At 45.6% G+C, this 17,043-nt stretch overlaps 1 protein-coding gene and 1 pseudogene across 2 annotated transcripts in view; one reads left to right on the top strand and one right to left on the bottom strand.

Annotated features, from left to right (window-relative positions):
* KIF5A (kinesin family member 5A) overlaps positions 1–15,915 on the top strand; it is a 28,135-nt gene extending 12,220 nt beyond the window's left edge. The window contains exons 8-30 of one of the 2 annotated variants that reach the window (XM_016127746.2): positions 152–276; positions 787–891; positions 1,053–1,201; positions 1,312–1,460; positions 1,757–1,932; positions 2,932–3,000; positions 3,737–3,943; positions 4,264–4,410; positions 4,977–5,165; positions 5,539–5,656; positions 6,023–6,087; positions 6,197–6,306; positions 6,695–6,796; positions 7,333–7,393; positions 7,610–7,681; positions 7,827–7,931; positions 8,457–8,477; positions 10,523–10,739; positions 10,979–11,132; positions 11,427–11,509; positions 11,913–11,940; positions 12,415–12,528; positions 13,600–15,915. In XM_016127746.2, coding sequence (XP_015983232.2) covers positions 152–276; positions 787–891; positions 1,053–1,201; positions 1,312–1,460; positions 1,757–1,932; positions 2,932–3,000; positions 3,737–3,943; positions 4,264–4,410; positions 4,977–5,165; positions 5,539–5,656; positions 6,023–6,087; positions 6,197–6,306; positions 6,695–6,796; positions 7,333–7,393; positions 7,610–7,681; positions 7,827–7,931; positions 8,457–8,477; positions 10,523–10,739; positions 10,979–11,132; positions 11,427–11,509; positions 11,913–11,940; positions 12,415–12,493 — 2,531 coding nt within the window. In that variant the 3' untranslated portion in view covers positions 12,494–12,528; positions 13,600–15,915. The remainder of the gene's footprint in view (positions 1–151; positions 277–786; positions 892–1,052; positions 1,202–1,311; positions 1,461–1,756; positions 1,933–2,931; positions 3,001–3,736; positions 3,944–4,263; positions 4,411–4,976; positions 5,166–5,538; positions 5,657–6,022; positions 6,088–6,196; positions 6,307–6,694; positions 6,797–7,332; positions 7,394–7,609; positions 7,682–7,826; positions 7,932–8,456; positions 8,478–10,522; positions 10,740–10,978; positions 11,133–11,426; positions 11,510–11,912; positions 11,941–12,414; positions 12,529–13,599) is intronic. The other variant, XM_016127744.2, reaches the window with a different exon arrangement.
* On the bottom strand, positions 2,561–2,678 carry LOC118614532 (annotated as a pseudogene).
* Positions 15,916–17,043: the final 1,128 nt, after the last annotated feature.

The raw sequence follows: 17,043 nt of genomic DNA, 5'->3' as shown, positions 1-17,043 counted from the left end.
GTGACCCTGCCGCCTGGGAGATATAGTGGCAGGGCTAGTCCTGGCAGCACCCTCTTTCCTGGTGGGTGGCGGGGGTGGGCAGGAGAAGCCAGGCTTAGGGCTTCAGTCCTCAGGAGTTGGTACCAGGAATGTTTCTCTCTCCCTCCCACAGACATGAATGAGCACAGCTCTCGCAGCCACAGCATCTTCCTTATCAACATCAAGCAGGAGAACATGGAGACTGAGCAGAAGCTCAGTGGGAAGCTATATCTGGTGGACCTGGCTGGGAGCGAGAAGGTTGGGGATCTTGTGGGGGTAGGGTGGGGAGGGAAGGAAGCCTGGGGGAGGAGGGGTGGCCATTTTTAAAATCAAAATAACTTTTTAAATTAAGACATAATTCATATTCCATAAAGTTCACCATTTAAAAGTGTATAATTCAGTGGTTTTTTGGATGTTTGCAAGATTGTATAACTATCACCACAAATTCCAGAAATTTTTCATCATCCGTTAACAGTCACACCCTATTCTCCCCACCCCACCCCCACCCCCTGGCAGCTACTAATTGACCTTCTGTCTCTATGGAATTACCTTTTCTGTACATTTCATATAAATGGGGTCATATAATATGTATAAAATGTAAACAGGAAGGGGTGGCCTTTGGCAAGAGAATTTAAGGGAACAGGAAGGGCCTTCTTTGTCCTTTTTCCCACTTCTCTCCCCTCCTTGGGCTGAGCTCCCTACATGGAGAATAGGTGGAAAGAGCCCTCTCCCTTTGCATGACATACTTGGCCTTTAATGTCCTGGTAGGTCAGCAAGACTGGAGCAGAGGGAGCCGTGCTGGATGAGGCAAAGAATATCAACAAGTCACTGTCAGCCCTGGGGAACGTGATCTCTGCGCTGGCTGAGGGCACTGTGAGTGTGGTCCCCTCACCCCTCAAGTTCCACCCCACTCCACCTTCTCCATTTTACCATGCCCCTATTCATGGATGGCCCAATCTCTATTCAGCACCACTGTCCTTTCTGATTCTCCTCTTAAATTTATTTTTCTGATTCACATCTTCTTCCTACTCCAGAAAAGCTACGTTCCATATCGTGATAGCAAAATGACACGGATTCTCCAGGACTCCCTGGGAGGAAACTGCCGGACAACTATGTTCATCTGCTGCTCACCATCCAGCTACAACGATGCGGAGACCAAGTCTACCCTGATGTTTGGGCAGCGGTCAGTGGCGGGGTCCCTAGCTCCCTGCCCAGCCCCTGCTGCTCTCTCCCCTCAGCATCACGTGAGCCTTAGTAGAGGTCTTGTCTCTTTGTTCCCTTCTCCTCACCCAGGGCAAAGACTATTAAGAACACTGCCTCAGTGAATCTAGAGTTGACTGCTGAGCAGTGGAAGAAGAAATATGAGAAGGAGAAGGAAAAGACAAAGGCTCAGAAGGAAACAATTGCAAAGCTGGAGGCTGAGCTGAGCCGTTGGCGCAATGGTTAGAGAGGGGACCTGCAGGCACAGGAGACAGTGGGAGGAGGAGGGGGCTTAGGAAGGCAGAGAGGGTCCTGTCTGGAGTCGTGCTTAAGGGCTGTATTTCTGGAGGGGTGCAGTAGAGCGGCCATAAGGGAAGGGGCAAGGGCCTTACTACCTTTCCCTCCTACCCCCGAAAAGAGCCACTTGGCAAGAGAGATGGAGTCTTGGAAGTCCTGGTGTTGCGATGTGAGGGAGAAAGGACTGTTGAATGCAGCTTTCCCTTCTCCCATCCCTCACCTTGTTCTGCTCCTTCTCCAGGAGAGAATGTGCCTGAGACAGAGCGCCTGGCCGGGGAAGATGCAGCCTTCGGAGCTGAGCTCTGCGAGGAGACACCAATGAATGACAACTCCTCCATCGTGGTGCGCATTGCGCCCGAGGAGCGGCAGAAATATGAGGAGGAAATCCGCCGCCTCTACAAGCAACTTGATGACAAGGTGAGGACAGTCAGGGAGGGCACAGGTGAGTCCAGTGGGAGGAGAAGTGAGGGATTTAAAAATTAGCTTATGTGGCCCTTTTATGATTTTAAAATGGATAAATGCCCATTATTGAAAATGTGGAAGATAAATAAAAATACATAGAAGGAAATGAAAATCATCCATCATTCCACCATTCAGAAATAACACTATTAGCATTTTGCTTTTCTCTGTACATATACTATGCACTTGAGATATACTGTATATGTAACTTTGCATTCAATTTTTTTCATTCAGTATTATATAATGAGCAATTTCTTACTTTTAACAATTCTTCATAAAAGTATTTTTAAATGACTGCTTAACAGTCCATTAATCAGAATGTATTTGACCATTCACTTATTATAGGGTTTCTAGTTTTTTATTTTGTTTTGCTTTTATAAATTATTATGAAATGACTAACTTTCCCTCTTGTACATAAGACTTAGCTTTTGAATGATTTGGTTAGAATGGAGTACTAGAGTAGGATGTCTGGGTTAAGGATATGAACATTTTTTTAAAATTTATTTTTATTCTTCTTTTAGGTGGGCCAACCTTTGGTCGACCTCACACATTACAAGGACCTTGTCAGCTTATTTTTCATTTTTTATGCCTATAGCACCTGGTCTTCCTAGGTGGTATCCCATCCAAGTACTAACCAGGCCCATCCCTGCTTAGCTTCCGAGATCAGACAGGATCGGCTTGTTCAGGGTGGCATGGCTGTAGACCAGGACATGAACATTTTAAGGCTTTTTCTGTGTATTGTCAAGGTTATACCAACTTCCAGGGAGAAAGGAATTTAAAAGTGAGGGTAGGAGTTGAGGAAAGAAGCTGAAGATGTTCTTTTAGGATATGTGGGTTTTAATTCAAAGCCCATAGTATCTGGATTTTATCAGGATCTTACTGCTCCCTCAATCCCATAAGGCTAAACTGGAAAGATTAGCTTCCTTTCACTCCATCTTTCCCTCTTGCCTCCAACAGGATGATGAGATCAACCAGCAGAGCCAGCTCATAGAGAAGCTCAAGCAGCAAATGCTGGACCAGGAAGAGGTAATGGGGAGGAGGGCAAGACATGAGAGGAGAGAGGTGTTCATCTCTGGAAGGCATAAAAATAAAGATCTTTTTATAGTCAGATGGAAGAAGGAGCATTCAGCTAAGATTAGTCACCTCCAAAACTACAGAAGTCTGGGGACTTCATTGGGGCTTTGCTTAAAGCACAGATTTTGGTGTCTAGGTGATTCTTCATTCTGTTGCCCTATTTATGTATGTATGTGTGTAAATATGTATAGCCAAGCTTGAGTAAATTAAATTTTTTTTCAGTGACAGTTGACATTCAATATTATAGTAGTTTCAGATGTACAGCATAATGGTTAGACATTTGTTTAACTTACAAATGTCTAGTACATAAATCTACATAAATCTTACATAAATCTAGTACCCCTTGGTATCATACATAGTTATTACTCTATTATTGACTATAGGCTCTATGAGGTACTTTACATCCTGTGACTGTTTTGTAACTGCAAATTCATACTTCTTAATCCCTTCACTTTTTTCACTCAGCCCCCAACCCCCCTCCCATTTGGCAATTATCAGTTTGTTCTCTATATCTCTGATGCCCTATTTCTAAGAAGCCTAAAGCCCACTTCCTCTCGACTCTTATATTGGCCCTGGCCACTCTCCTAGAGCTATGCCTGGGACAGGGGCTCAGCTTCCCTAGACCAAGGGACCACAGAAGTGGTCAGTGGCAGCAGACTCCCCCACATGCCTCCCCTCTCCCTTGAAGCTGCTGGTGTCCACTCGAGGAGACAACGAGAAGGTCCAGCAAGAGCTGAGCCACCTGCAGTCAGAGAACGATGCCGCTAAGGATGAAGTGAAGGAAGTGCTGCAGGCCCTGGAGGAGCTGGCCGTGAACTACGACCAGAAGTCCCAAGAGGTGGAAGAAAAGAGCCAGCAGAACCAGCTTCTGGTGGATGAGCTGTCTCAGAAGGTGGTGAGTGGCTCACCTGGATCTAAGCACTCTCTGGCCTCAGAACACCCTCCACATCCAAAGGGACTTCTCCTTCCTTCCAGGGCCGCATAATCTTTGTACCTTTGCACTGCTATTCAGTGTGTTGTGCGACCTTCCTCCACTGGCCCACTATACTTAGCCCTCTTGACCCCTCTCTTTTCCAGACTCTTCTGCAGGGCCTATGTTCTCTTCATAGCAGCCATAGCAGCTGTCAGGGTCATGCATGAAGGGAGAGGCCTCTGCCTAGGCTGGGGAGGGGAGCAGAAAGGTGGCGATGGGATGACCTGAGGGGTTATCTCCAGGCCACCATGCTGTCCCTGGAGTCTGAGTTGCAGCGGCTACAGGAGGTCAGTGGACACCAGCGAAAACGAATTGCTGAGGTGCTGAACGGGCTGATGAAGGACCTGAGTGAGTTCAGTGTCATCGTGGGCAACGGGGAGATTAAACTGGTAAGTGAAGAAGAAAGAGGTAGCAGGCTTTCAGGTCGTTCTTGTTCTGGGCACTGGTGGGAGATGCAAGGCAGGACAACTGAGGCCCTTGAGAAAGGCAGGTCGAAGATCCAAGAAACATGCTCTCAAACTGGACACAGGAAAACAAGTAGAGGTTTGTACAGACTCAACTGAAAATACACCTTCTAAAGGCTGATGAATAAAGAAGCAGTGGAGATGTGCTCAAAGCAGGATTTAGAGAAGGGGGCACAGATTTAGAAATGATATATGCAGATCTGTGGCAGTGACAATGACCCATCTGGGCGATTAAGTGGAACAGTCTGACCGCAAAAGAAAAACATATCGCTTTATAAGATGGAAGCGAGTCACTGTCAGAATTGGATCTTTAAGGGCAGATAGAGGGATATAATGTGAAATGCCAGGTGATAGAGAACTGCTAAAAGTTGTCTGGAGAATACCTATCTCACCTGAGTCCCTGTGTTTGGGTGAGTGTGGGGATAGGCAGAGTGGAAGAGATAAAAGGTTTTTTGCAACAGAGCACCTCTTCTCTCCCTTTCCCCCAACAGCCAGTGGAGATCAGTGGGGCCATCGAGGAGGAATTTACCGTGGCCCGACTCTACATCAGCAAAATCAAATCAGAGGTCAAGTCTGTGGTCAAGCGGTGCCGGCAGCTGGAGAACCTCCAGGTTGAATGTCATCGCAAGATGGAAGTGACTGGGCGGGAGCTCTCGTCTTGCCAGCTCCTCATCTCCCAGGTGAGTGCTGGAGGTTGAAAACCTTTGCATGCTGTGGTATAAGAGAGTGACTCTGTGGTTGTGGGATAAAACTCCTAGTACCTACTTTTATGTCAAAGGCCTAGGGTCGACTGACGTTAAAGACAGAAGAACTTGGGGTAGCAGGGGAGAGTCTGGGCTACAGAAGTAAAGGTTCGGGGGGACATTGGCCTTTGAGCTAATGTGGTGTAAAATAAAGGTCTCCAGAGGAATGGCCTGGACTCCGCATCCTCATGGAAGGCATGGCAGGAGGGGAGGGACTGAGAGGAGAGCTGGAGTTTACAGAGGTCTACACTGTCCAAAGTTGTATCCTTTGTTCCATCCATCTTCCTCTCACCAATCCTTCCCTCACCAGCATGAGGCCAAGATCCGCTCACTTACAGAATACATGCAGAGCATGGAGCTAAAGAAACGGCACCTAGAAGAGTCCTATGACTCCCTGAGTGATGAATTGGCCAAGCTCCAAGCCCAGGGTGAGGCCTTCTTAAATCTCCAATCCACCCATCCTGTGATCTGGGATCCCAGAGGTGGGAACGTGGAGGGAAAGTGACAAACATCAAAAGAAACCACTGGACAGCACATTCACCCAAAGCATGAGACTAAAATCATAGAGACTAACTCACATGCTACTTAGCAAGCTTTTGCATGTAGCTTATTATACACAATCCATTGTCCTCTGTCCCTGCTACATTATATGGGGCTGTCCTATCCAGAAGCACATCCCCGTGGGCCAATTCTGGGTAGATGTCCCCTGTCTTGCCTGGAGCTCTGGTCACAAAGTGAAATTCTTCCTGGAAGAAGTAGGTGTAATGTATGCTGTCTTCCCCTCTTTCTCTCAGAAACCGTGCATGAGGTGGCCCTGAAGGACAAGGAGCCAGACACACAGGATGCAGACGAAATGAAGGTGAGTGGTGAAGGTATGGGGATAAACAGGGCTTGGCAGAACTGTGCTGGCACTCACTGAACTGGTGTTGGGGAGGCTGGCTTTGAGCTTGGGATGACATTGTTTGCAGAAGGCCCTGGAGCTACAGATGGAGAGTCACCGGGAGGCCCACCACCGGCAGCTGGCCCGGCTCCGGGATGAGATCAACGAGAAGCAGAAGACCATCGATGAACTCAAAGAGTAAGAATTCCTGAGGGTGGCTCTGGTCTCCACTCAGTCCTCTCACCTTGCCACGTCTACTCAGGTGATCCATCCCTCTTGGCCGAGGATCCAGTTCTTTAACTTCCATGTATCATTCCTCCAACAATGACATGATTTTGCAGCCCAGCTCCAGGGCATATAAGGCATAAGGACAAGTCCTAATTCTTGAGGCTTTTCTGATTAGATAGTTCAGGGTTCCTTACTTTGTCTTGGAAGCCATGGCCTAAGCCTGTGATATCTGAAGGTAGGAGCATCAGTTCTAACTGGACTCACTTGTACAAGAGGGAAAATGCTTGAGGAGCTGGTCTTCCTTTTCTCCATCATTCACATCTTTTCGTTCTCTCCAATATCTCCTTGCCCTCCACAGCCTGAATCAGAAGCTCCAGTTAGAGCTAGAGAAGCTTCAGGCTGACTATGAGAAGCTGAAGAATGAAGAACGTGAAAAGAGCGCCAAACTCCAGGAGCTGACGTGAGTGATGGGTCCACCTGCAGACCCACAGCCACATAGGCTCCAACTGCCACTCAGCCACACCTGCAGAGGCAGGATGCAGTGAAGATGTGAACATGGTGACCATAGGAAGCAATGCCTCAAAAGAATTATTTGATGGGTAGGGAAGGAAGGGGAAAAAAAGGAGACTTTCAGAAATGACCTCTGTTGAATATTAGCTGACATGGAAAGATGTTTGTGATGTTCCGTTAAGTGTAAAACTCAGGTTACAAAAAAGTGTGAGTGGTACGATCCCATAAAATGCATATGGGAGGTACATGCATAGAAAAAAGAGTCTGGAATGATGGACATGAGACTGTTAGTGGTGGTTTTATCAGTAAGTAGTAAAATCATGGGCTTTTTATGAAACTTGTCTTGCTTTTTTTTTCTTTCTATTCTGCACAGTGAAGATGGGCAACTTGTATAAGTAATAAAAAAAATATAAAAGGAATGGAGGAGGGAGGAGAAAGGGAGGAAGGAGAATCTTGAGAGATTCTTCTGTTTTCCCTTTCCTCCAGATTTCTGTACGAGCGACATGAGCAGTCCAAGCAGGACCTCAAGGGTCTGGAGGAGACAGTTGTGAGTTAACAGGGTGTGGGGACTTTATCTTTTCTTCTTGATTTCTTTCTAACCTCATTCCTCCTGCTCTCTGCAAAGTCAGTCTGTGGCATAATTGGGCACACTTTTTCTTAAAGGATGAGTGACACTCACTTGACTGGACAGACTGAAGGTAATTTTGAAGTGGGAAGAGTGACCTGGTATTTGGCTACCCCAGTCTTTTATCATTATTTCCAGGCCCGGGAACTCCAGACCCTCCACAACCTTCGCAAGCTGTTCGTTCAAGACGTCACGACTCGAGTCAAGAAAGTGAGTGTCACCCTCGCTTGGGCTCTTCCCGGCCCCCATCTTGTCCTCTGGTTCTCAGGTTCTTCTAGCCCCTGGTCTGTGGGGCTGGCTGGCATGGGGCCTGTTCAGCTTCAGTACAACCATGTCTTTCCCTGTCTTTAATCAGAGTGCAGAAATGGAGCCCGAGGACAGTGGGGGGATTCACTCCCAAAAGCAGAAGATTTCCTTTCTTGAGAACAACCTGGAACAGCTTACAAAGGTTCACAAACAGGTAAGAGTCGGGGGAAGTGGTAAAGAGAACTCTCAAGGCCAGATGCCTGGGATACCAAATGCTCAGAAGCCCCCTGGATTTAGGGAAATCTACTTGCATGTTTTCCTTACTTTTCCCACTAATCCCTTCTTTATACCATATTTGGTTCCACTTTTACCCTGTTCTTTGTTCTTTGTTCCCTTCTCAAAGCTTCCAACCTACCTCTCTCAAAGTGGAATCCCCAGGCCTACATTGTTGGAGGGAGAGGTTGAAAGTGATAGGGAGTTCAGAGGCATGGGGCTGTAACTATACCCGAGGATACTAGTCAGACTTTAGCCAGAGAGAGAAAGTAGACGGAAAGAAGCCAGGGAATTTGGGCTTTCTCTCATGGAGAGAACTCCATCTGTTTAGGCCTGGGGCAGGCATGCAGAGAAATTCAGTGATGTCCTCTAGATGGCCCAACTGGCCCCTGATGGGGCCATGCAAAACTCCTGTGTATTAAGTTGCTGCCTCTCTGTCCCCCTCCTTGCTGCTGCGGTTTCTTAGGTGGATGACTGGGTTTCAAAGGTATGGGGCGGGGAGGTAGAATGGGCAGTCCAAAGGAGTCTGGACAGGAAATGTTTGGTACAGACAGCCAAATAGCTGAGCCTTGAAGACAGATGGAACAGTCTGTCAACAGGCTCTTTTAACTAATTCAGAAAATAAACCCTAACCTATATTTCATTTCCTTCTTTTCAAATCCATCTTGAAATTCCACTTAGACTCATATTCTCACCAAACTTGAGCTTAAACTTCTTTTCCTCCCAGTGCTCTGCCCAGGAGATATAGTAAATACTCAGTATATTTTCTTTTCTTTTTTTTTTTTTTTTTTTTTGCTTTTTTTAATAATGAAAACAACCCCACACTGTGGCTGGGTGATAGCCTACAGAGTTTATTTTATTTGGGCCTGCAGAGGGCTTTACTGCTATCTCTTAGGGAACACTTTGCTTATATAAAACAGTGTAAGAACATTATAGAAAAGTTGAAAGATGTGAAAGAAACATTTGTAATCAGTTCTGCCATTCTTTTTCATTTCCGTGTGTTCATTTTCCTCTTCTATCTAAATGCATATTATATTGCTTTACTCCCCAATTTTTTTTATTGTAGTAAAGTAACATAACAAAATTTACCACCGTAATCATTTTTAAGTGTACAATTCTGTGGTATTAAATACATTTATAATATTATGCAGTCATCTCTACCATCCATCTTCAGAACTCTTTTCATTTTATAGAAATGAAACTCTGTACCCATTAAACACTAACTCCTCATTCCTCCCTCTCCCCAACCCCTGGCACTCATCATTCTACTTTCTGTCTCTATAATTTTGACTACTCTAACTACCTCACATAAGTGGAATAGCATGTAGTATTTGTCCTTTGGTGACTGATTTATTTCACTTAGCATACTGTCCTCCAGGTTCACCCATGTTGTGGCATATGTAGACAGGAAACGACAGGCTATCCCCTACCCCCAATGCCTCATTGAAGGTTCTGCCCCTGCTCCAAGTCCCAAAGACCCAAAACTACTTACTTATAAGATAGATCCTAAAAATTTCCTACTGCAGCAGACACGAGGCTAGAAAGGAAAATGAGAGAGATGTAGAAATTTCTCCATCAACAGAATCTTAAATAGCCAGGGCTACAGCCCCATTCCTAATTAAGATAAAGAATTATCACAGCAAAACACTGTTTATAATCTGTAAATTGTCCAAAATTAAAGGGGTACAGAAGTGTTTCTAGCTCTGCCCTTTATGCCAGTGTTCCCAGCTACACTGATTTCCCTGATATCTTGTAAGGCCGGCTCCTTTGACAATCTGTGATGCCCCTAGTCATGTGTGGGACCCTCTAAAAAGATCAGGAGGTCTTTTCTGGCTGCAAGGTGGTTGCTATCACACTGTAGCTTAATTTAAACGGGGGAGGGACAGCCCAGGAAATCCTGGACCGTGAAGGTAATGAGCACAAATGTTTGTGAACTTCAAACATTTTCTTTCCTTCCTATGGGGCGTCGTCATGTGTATGTGTGGGGGTTGGGGGTGAGTGGGGACTCCTGTATTCCAGCTTCTGCTCCTGCTCTGCACTGTACTTCACCTGCACTCAATGCCATATCCACCCTCCAAACTGCTACTGTGCTCTTGCTGCCCCGCCCTGTGCATGCCCATAAAGCTATCTCTGGGTGAGGGGTGCTTCATCCCCATGGTTGCCCTGGGGCTGTTGGTTTGGCATAAGCTGTGAGATATTGAGGGAGTTGTGTCTAGGTCAGGAAGAGACTTGGACAGGGTGATGTTACAAGAGTTCTGGACTACAATGGAGTTGGCACATTTTGCTGCCCAGAAAAACAATGTGACTTTTTAATGCCTGACCACCATTTGCTCAAGGAGAGGCAAAAAACTGGCTAAAACAGCACATTAGGTAAAGGGAGTGAGGCTTTTTGAGGAAACAACATGGTCTCTGTCTTCTCTGACTTGATTTTTCTTTATTCTCTCTCCCTACCTGCATTTCCCACTCCACTGCTGGCTCTCTCTTGGGTCCCTTGCCTTTCTTTCCACCTCTTTCCCTGGGCTCACCCCACAGCTGGTACGTGACAATGCAGATCTGCGTTGTGAGCTTCCTAAATTGGAAAAACGACTTAGGGCTACGGCTGAGAGAGTTAAGGCCCTGGAGGGTGCACTGAAGGAAGCCAAGGAGGGCGCCATGAAGGACAAGCGCCGGTACCAGCAGGAGGTGGACCGCATCAAGGAGGCTGTTCGGTACAAGAGCTCTGGCAAGAGGGGCCATTCTGCTCAGATTGGTGAGTGGAGAGTGGATGGCAGTAGGCAAGGTGGAGTTACCACCTGGGGAAATTCAGCAAATTCCTACGTGTCAAGCAACTAGATCATTGCTTCTTACTCCACACGCCCTTCCACCTCACCCCATCATCACCCCCAAAAAAGTATAAAAATGAATTATAGCTAAATGATTTCAGCGGACCAGGGCAACTGCAGGGTAACAAATAGCCTCCTCAGGGTCATTTTCCTTTCTTTACCACAGCCAAACCCGTCCGGCCTGGCCACTACCCAGCATCTTCACCCACCAACCCCTATGGCACCCGAAGCCCTGAGTGCATCAGCTATACCAACAGCCTCTTCCAGAACTACCAGAATCTGTACCTGCAGGCTGCACCTAGCACCACCTCAGATATGTAGTGAGTGACCATGGGCATGGACTAGAGTCCCGACCCAAGGCTCTCTGTACCCTATAAGGCGTAAGGTTGGGTCAATTATTGGGTGAAACGGAATTATTTTCCTAAGTAGCTTCATTAACTCTTTCTCAACTTCACATCTATGATTAGACGGCTGCCTTCCCAGCCTACGACCATGTTTGTTGTCCTTTGTTCTCTGGGGGTGGGGGGAGGTGTATGGCTCCATTCCAGAGGGTGACTGTGGATGCATGGAGGGTAGGTGCCAAAGGCTGCATCTCTCTCCTCTGCTCCATCCAGCTTTGCAAACTCCTGTACCAGCAGTGGGGCCATGTCTTCTGGCGGCCCCTTGGCTTCCTACCAGAAGGCCAACATGGACAATGGTAAGTGAAAAAGATGGGTCACCAGCCTTTGGGATCCCGAGGGCAAGTTGAAAAGTATAAGAAAAGTAAGTGACCCTGTACCTACAGGTTGAACACTGCCCATCCCTTTAGGATCTTGGACTCTTAGAAGTAGATTTCTCCTATTACTATGCCTGTCCCCACCATTACTTTTCTTTCCCCTACTCTCCTTCGTGAGGGGTCAGGAAGGCTTTTTCTCAAATAAAATGATGTAGTATGGAGTAGTTGTAGATAGTGTGCCACAGACCCAGATGTAGCTATGCTCCTTCCTATGAGGTACCTTTCTTTCTTAAGGGATTAGGGTGAGAGGGGTTAGGAAGACCGTTTCTAACACCCAGTCCTTTTTTTTCTTCTAATTTTGTGTTCTCAATGATCATCTCTTCAGGAAATGCTACAGATATCAATGACAATAGGTACATCAAGTCCTTACTGCTCCTGGGTTCTCTGGGTGGGATTGGAAGAAATGATTAAATTTCCCTCATGCCCTAGTTAAAGGTTCCTTGGGGCCTTAGGGGTTGGGGGGAAGGAAATGGAGAATTGGTCTTGCCATCACTGCGTTGTCCAGGAGATCCAGTCACTCCCCCTGCCTCATTGCAGAATATTGGCCCCTCCTCCAATCCCATCTGTGGCTTCTCTGTATTCTAGTGATGGGGCTGGGGGAATAATCTGATACCCTTGGTTTCTCTCCTACCTTGGAGAACTTTGTGATCTTGGGCAAGTCAGCTCGATCTCTGTGGCCTTGCTTTTCTCTGTATTCCTGTAAAACCTGAATAGTCCCTGCCCTTTATTATCTCATCTTATAGGAATGCTATGAGACTGGAATGAGAGGAATGCTTTCATTTATACAGGGCTGACAATGCTGTGATTATGGTGGTCTCTTCTTCCAGGAGTGATCTGCCATGCGGCTATGAGGCTGAGGACCAGGCCAAGCTTTTCCCTCTCCACCAAGAGACTGCGGCCAGCTAATCTCCCACTGGACTGCTACATACCTGCACTTTCAGGTAGCTTCAGGGCAGTTCCTCTGACCAGCTTCAGGTTGCCTCCTTTCTTGCCCTCAGCCTATTTGTTTCTCCCACTTTTTTTTTTTTTATCATCTCAAACCTTTTACTACATAGTCGTCCCCCAACTTCTGTTTTCTCCCTCCTAGGGACTACAGTCACACTGCCCCAGGTCCTCTGGACACTGTCTTCCCCTCCCCTCTATGCTTTCCCTACAGCGGTAGTAGTAACCACGGTATTGCCTTTCTGCCACTAGGGGTCACTGCCACATGTCAAAAGAAGTGAAAAAGGGCAAGTGGGTCTAGAGCCACACTTAGGTCACAGGATGCATTTAGATATTAGGAGACCTTGGGAGACCACCTCAACCCTCCCTCTGCCTCCACTCTAAAATAATTTTGGATGGATAGGTATTTTCTAAGACATTTCCAGTAAAGGAGATGTTTGATTTATTTCTGTACCTGTGTCCTATACTCATTATATCTGTATGTCATCTATAAGCATTAGAAAGTGCCCGGAGTCTAACTTTTTGTTTCTCCAGGTGCATTGTCACCACTCCTCTCTCATATTTCTCTGTGAGATGGAAAACAGCTGTGTCCCTACCTCTAAGCCTTCTCTACCTCTATCCCTAGATACTCTCCTCTAATAGCATAGGAACCTTTCTGGTTCTTGTGTGCCAACCAGGCCTCTCACCATGGTTGCTTTAGGGCCAAGAACTAGGCACTGGGATCCTGTTATTTTGGTCCACTTTGGATCTTTGGAGAAGATCCAAAGAATGAGAGAATATGGCCAGTTTCTTACTGGGTTGCATCCAAGCTGAGCCCTCTCCAGGGCTTTTCCAACATAGTAGGCCAGGCACAGACAAGCAAAAAGGCATGAGAAGCAAAGAAGTAGGAATAGGGAAGGAGGAGTTAGGAAGATCTGGGGTAGAGGAGCAGGGGCTGGGCGGGTGGTGTCTGGTTGTTGGTATTAATAGAACAGGACTGTAAACCAAAGTATATACAAATGTCACCCTGTTCCTTTTCAGTGGCTGGGCTGCAGGTGGTTCCTCACAACCTCTTTCTCTTTCTTCTCCAGTTTCTAAAAGGGACTGAGGCCTCTTCTCTCAGCATGCTGCAAACCTGTGGTCTCTGATGCTAACTCCTTCCCCAATCCTTGTTTGACTGTATTGTTTGATGTCTTCTCTTACTCTGTATCTCTTTGTACTCTGTATCTATTTATCAAAAGCTGCTGCTATGTCTGTTTTACTCTCTAAGTATCTAATTATGTATTTAGAAATTTCTAAGCATAGTATACCCCTCCTCATTTGGGGCAATAGGGAGGAAGGCCTATGTCTCTTCTTCCTCTCATATATGCGTCTCTCACACTGCGTGGTGTTAGTCATGGAGATAAAAGGAAAAATGGGAGCTAGAGGGCTGTGATCCTTCACACAAACACACACACACACACACACGCACACGCACACACACATACACACAAAGCCTTAAGCAGAAGAATGTCTTAGCATCATAAGATACAGAAATAGACTCTTCCTCCCTCCTCTTTCACATATAGCACAGTAGAGGGTAAAATGGAAGGACTACTAAATTATATGAAGGATTTTCTTCATACACTCCCCTCTCTCAAACCATTCCAGATGTGCATCTCTGCCCTCCGAAATCTGCCTTTTGCCTCCCTCTTCCTGTTCCTCCTTGGATGACTGAGAACATGGCTTGCTCAAGGGACCACTTCTCTGTCTTCTCCAACTCCTTCTGATAGTCTCAACCCCACAGCTAATGACCAGAACCTAGAGTTGCTTTGAAATATTTTGAAAAATCGAGGAGCCAGACCCTTGTAACAGTCTGTCAAATGGTTGCTCCTCTGTCCATGGTGGTAATTTTATGCAAGGGTAGTCAAATGATTGCTTCTTTGGGTTTAAGGGTAAACAGGCTGGGAAGTTCCTAAGCATTTTTTGCCACATAAGCTAGATTCCTTGGGCTGCATGTTCTTCCCATTTTGACCTTTTGGTTTGGGAGTTTCCAGTTCACTGGCAAAATAGCTATCTTGAGATGCCTTCCTTTCAAGCTGGAGCCTGCCTTTTCCCCAATATACAGTAAAAAAATTTTTTTCACAAAATAGTTCTTTCTATAATGTCCCCATCTTGTAAGTGCACTTTAAAGAAAAGGCATGGCAGATTTTCCTGAGGCAGAGGAGCCCAAGGGCTTGAACTAGGGGCTCCCTTCCCCCAGGCTCCCCACCACTCATGTAGTTGATAGGACTGTTTTGGTTTGAGATGTCCTTTCCTTCCACATGGTGCTAAGGTGATTTTCCAGGTAACTGCAGGGATGGAGAGCGGAGGTTACAAGCAAGTCTAAATCAAGAAAGTCTGGTGCTCAGATATCCAGTTTTAGCTAGGATGGAGAAAAAGGATCCCCCAGCCGCAGGGCAACAACCATCTCCTAGCTTCTATGTCAGGAAAGAAAGCTCAAGGAGTGCCAATTGGTAAATACAGGCAGGCTGTATTGGCCCAGGACTCTTTCAAGAAAAGAAGTCCCTTTTCCTTTTACCTGTTGGGCCCCTATTAACAATTAAGGAGAAATGCAGGGAAAAAATACCAGAGAGATGTGGAATAAATCCAAGGTAATGATATTCAAACATTTTTCAAAACAAATCTTATATAGAACCCTGATATAAGAAATAACTAAATGATGCAGACCTGAGCAGTTTGCATTTTTTTTAATTTGATGGAAAATGCTTCCTTCGTCGAGTTCTTGAACAGTCCTAAGAGACCCTGAGGGTTCTGTAGAGTAGTTTGAAAACCACTGTTCTCAGGAAAGGGGTTCAATCTGACTTCCTTATCCCAAGCTTACAATTCATAGCAAAGAGGGCAAGGGTGGGTGGATGAGCCACACTGTCTCCAGACTCAGTCAGAGAGGAAGAAGATAATGTGTATTCATGTAGACCTGTGCTAATATTTACCAGGAGGACACTTAAGAATCCAGTGGGTTTTATGTAATCTTGCCACCAAATGATTCTTTTAAAAAATATAAGAAAATGTGAAGGTGTAGGAGCAGATGAGGAGAGAGGTGACAGAGGAAGCAGCCTTCTTTTTAGCAAGATGTAAGGGAAATATAATCCACTTACATAAATCAGAAACAACACACACACACACACAAAGCCTTCACAAGAAGGTTCACTCTACATCTTCCTCCTCCTCTCCCCTCCCCCAACACTCAACCATATCCCTTTCAGAGAGCCAGGGTCACCACAGAGGGCACCTGGCTTGCCCACTCACATCTGCCCAAATGTTGCATGCTAGCGTGGAAGACAAACCAAACTGCACAAACCCCAGTGTGTATTTATTTGATGTACATAGATTATCTTTAAAATAAAATAAATTCAATGACGACTCTACAGTGTTGTAAATCTTTTCCCTCTCCATTCTCTTTTCCTTGCATATTATGGCATTTGACAGTGTGATATATATTCTTCCAGATGTTTTCCTATCTATTTACACACAGGGTTTTTTTTTTTTCCCCACTTGGCAATATATCCTGAGGAATTTTTTTATGTCAATATATATAGATATAGCTCATTAAAATATAGATACATAGTTTCATGTAGTTATCCTATAACTTATTCAACCATTCCACTATTGGTGAACTCTTATCTAGGTTGTTGGTAATTTTTTAACAAAAAAATGGTCTCATTTTTTCCCAGAACATCACCTTAGTCCCAGTATCAATCCCATCCCTTTCCAGTGCCTCTCTATCCTGACCTTGCCAACAGCTCAATTCTCTTGTCCCAAAATCATCTACCACAATCACCCTCCTAACCCCCATTTTAAAACATACCCCTACCTATCCTTTCTGCTCTTACTTCAAAGCTGCTGAGATGAATGGAGAAAACCACACAACCAAAACGCTTGGAAAATTAAAAACAAAGAGTCTGCAAACCCAACTGGACCTTCCGTGCTGCTTAACCTTCCTTCTGTGTATCCCTGCTGTTTCCTCTCCCACCCCACAGAGCAACTGGTCTAAACCCTCACTCAAGACTCCCTCTCACCTTCCTCTTTTAGGCAACACTTTGTCTGCTTCAAAGGGAAAATCAAGGCAATTGAGGATGAAATTCTTCATCTCCCTACACATAGACCTACACACTCATATATATCTATATAGATCCTTTCCTTTGTCCTTTCCGACAAGTGCTAAATCTCCCTTTTCTAGGCCAAAGCAAGTCCCTTCTAGATCCTTCATTCTAGAAACACTCAGAACCCCCTATATATAAAATAACTAAAAGCAATGGAGAATTGGGCAGTATGCATCTTTTTTGTTAACTTCTGAATCAATTTCTTCTCCTTGTAGGGTCTCCCTTAAAACTCTCCCCATTTACTGTGTTTCCCTTTTAGTGACTCCCCATCTTGTTTTCTTACAACCAAATTTCCTGAAAAAGTCTCAGGCTTTCCATCCCCACTTCCTAAACTCTCACTCATTCCTGAGCCTTGTTCTGACTCTTGTTCTGCTGAAAATGCTTTTCCAAAGG

Source organism: Rousettus aegyptiacus, unplaced genomic scaffold (assembly GCF_014176215.1).
Source record: "Rousettus aegyptiacus isolate mRouAeg1 unplaced genomic scaffold, mRouAeg1.p scaffold_m13_p_2, whole genome shotgun sequence".
Classification (NCBI taxonomy): domain Eukaryota; kingdom Metazoa; phylum Chordata; class Mammalia; order Chiroptera; family Pteropodidae; genus Rousettus; species Rousettus aegyptiacus.
This window is presented reverse-complemented; position numbering and strand designations above follow the sequence as displayed.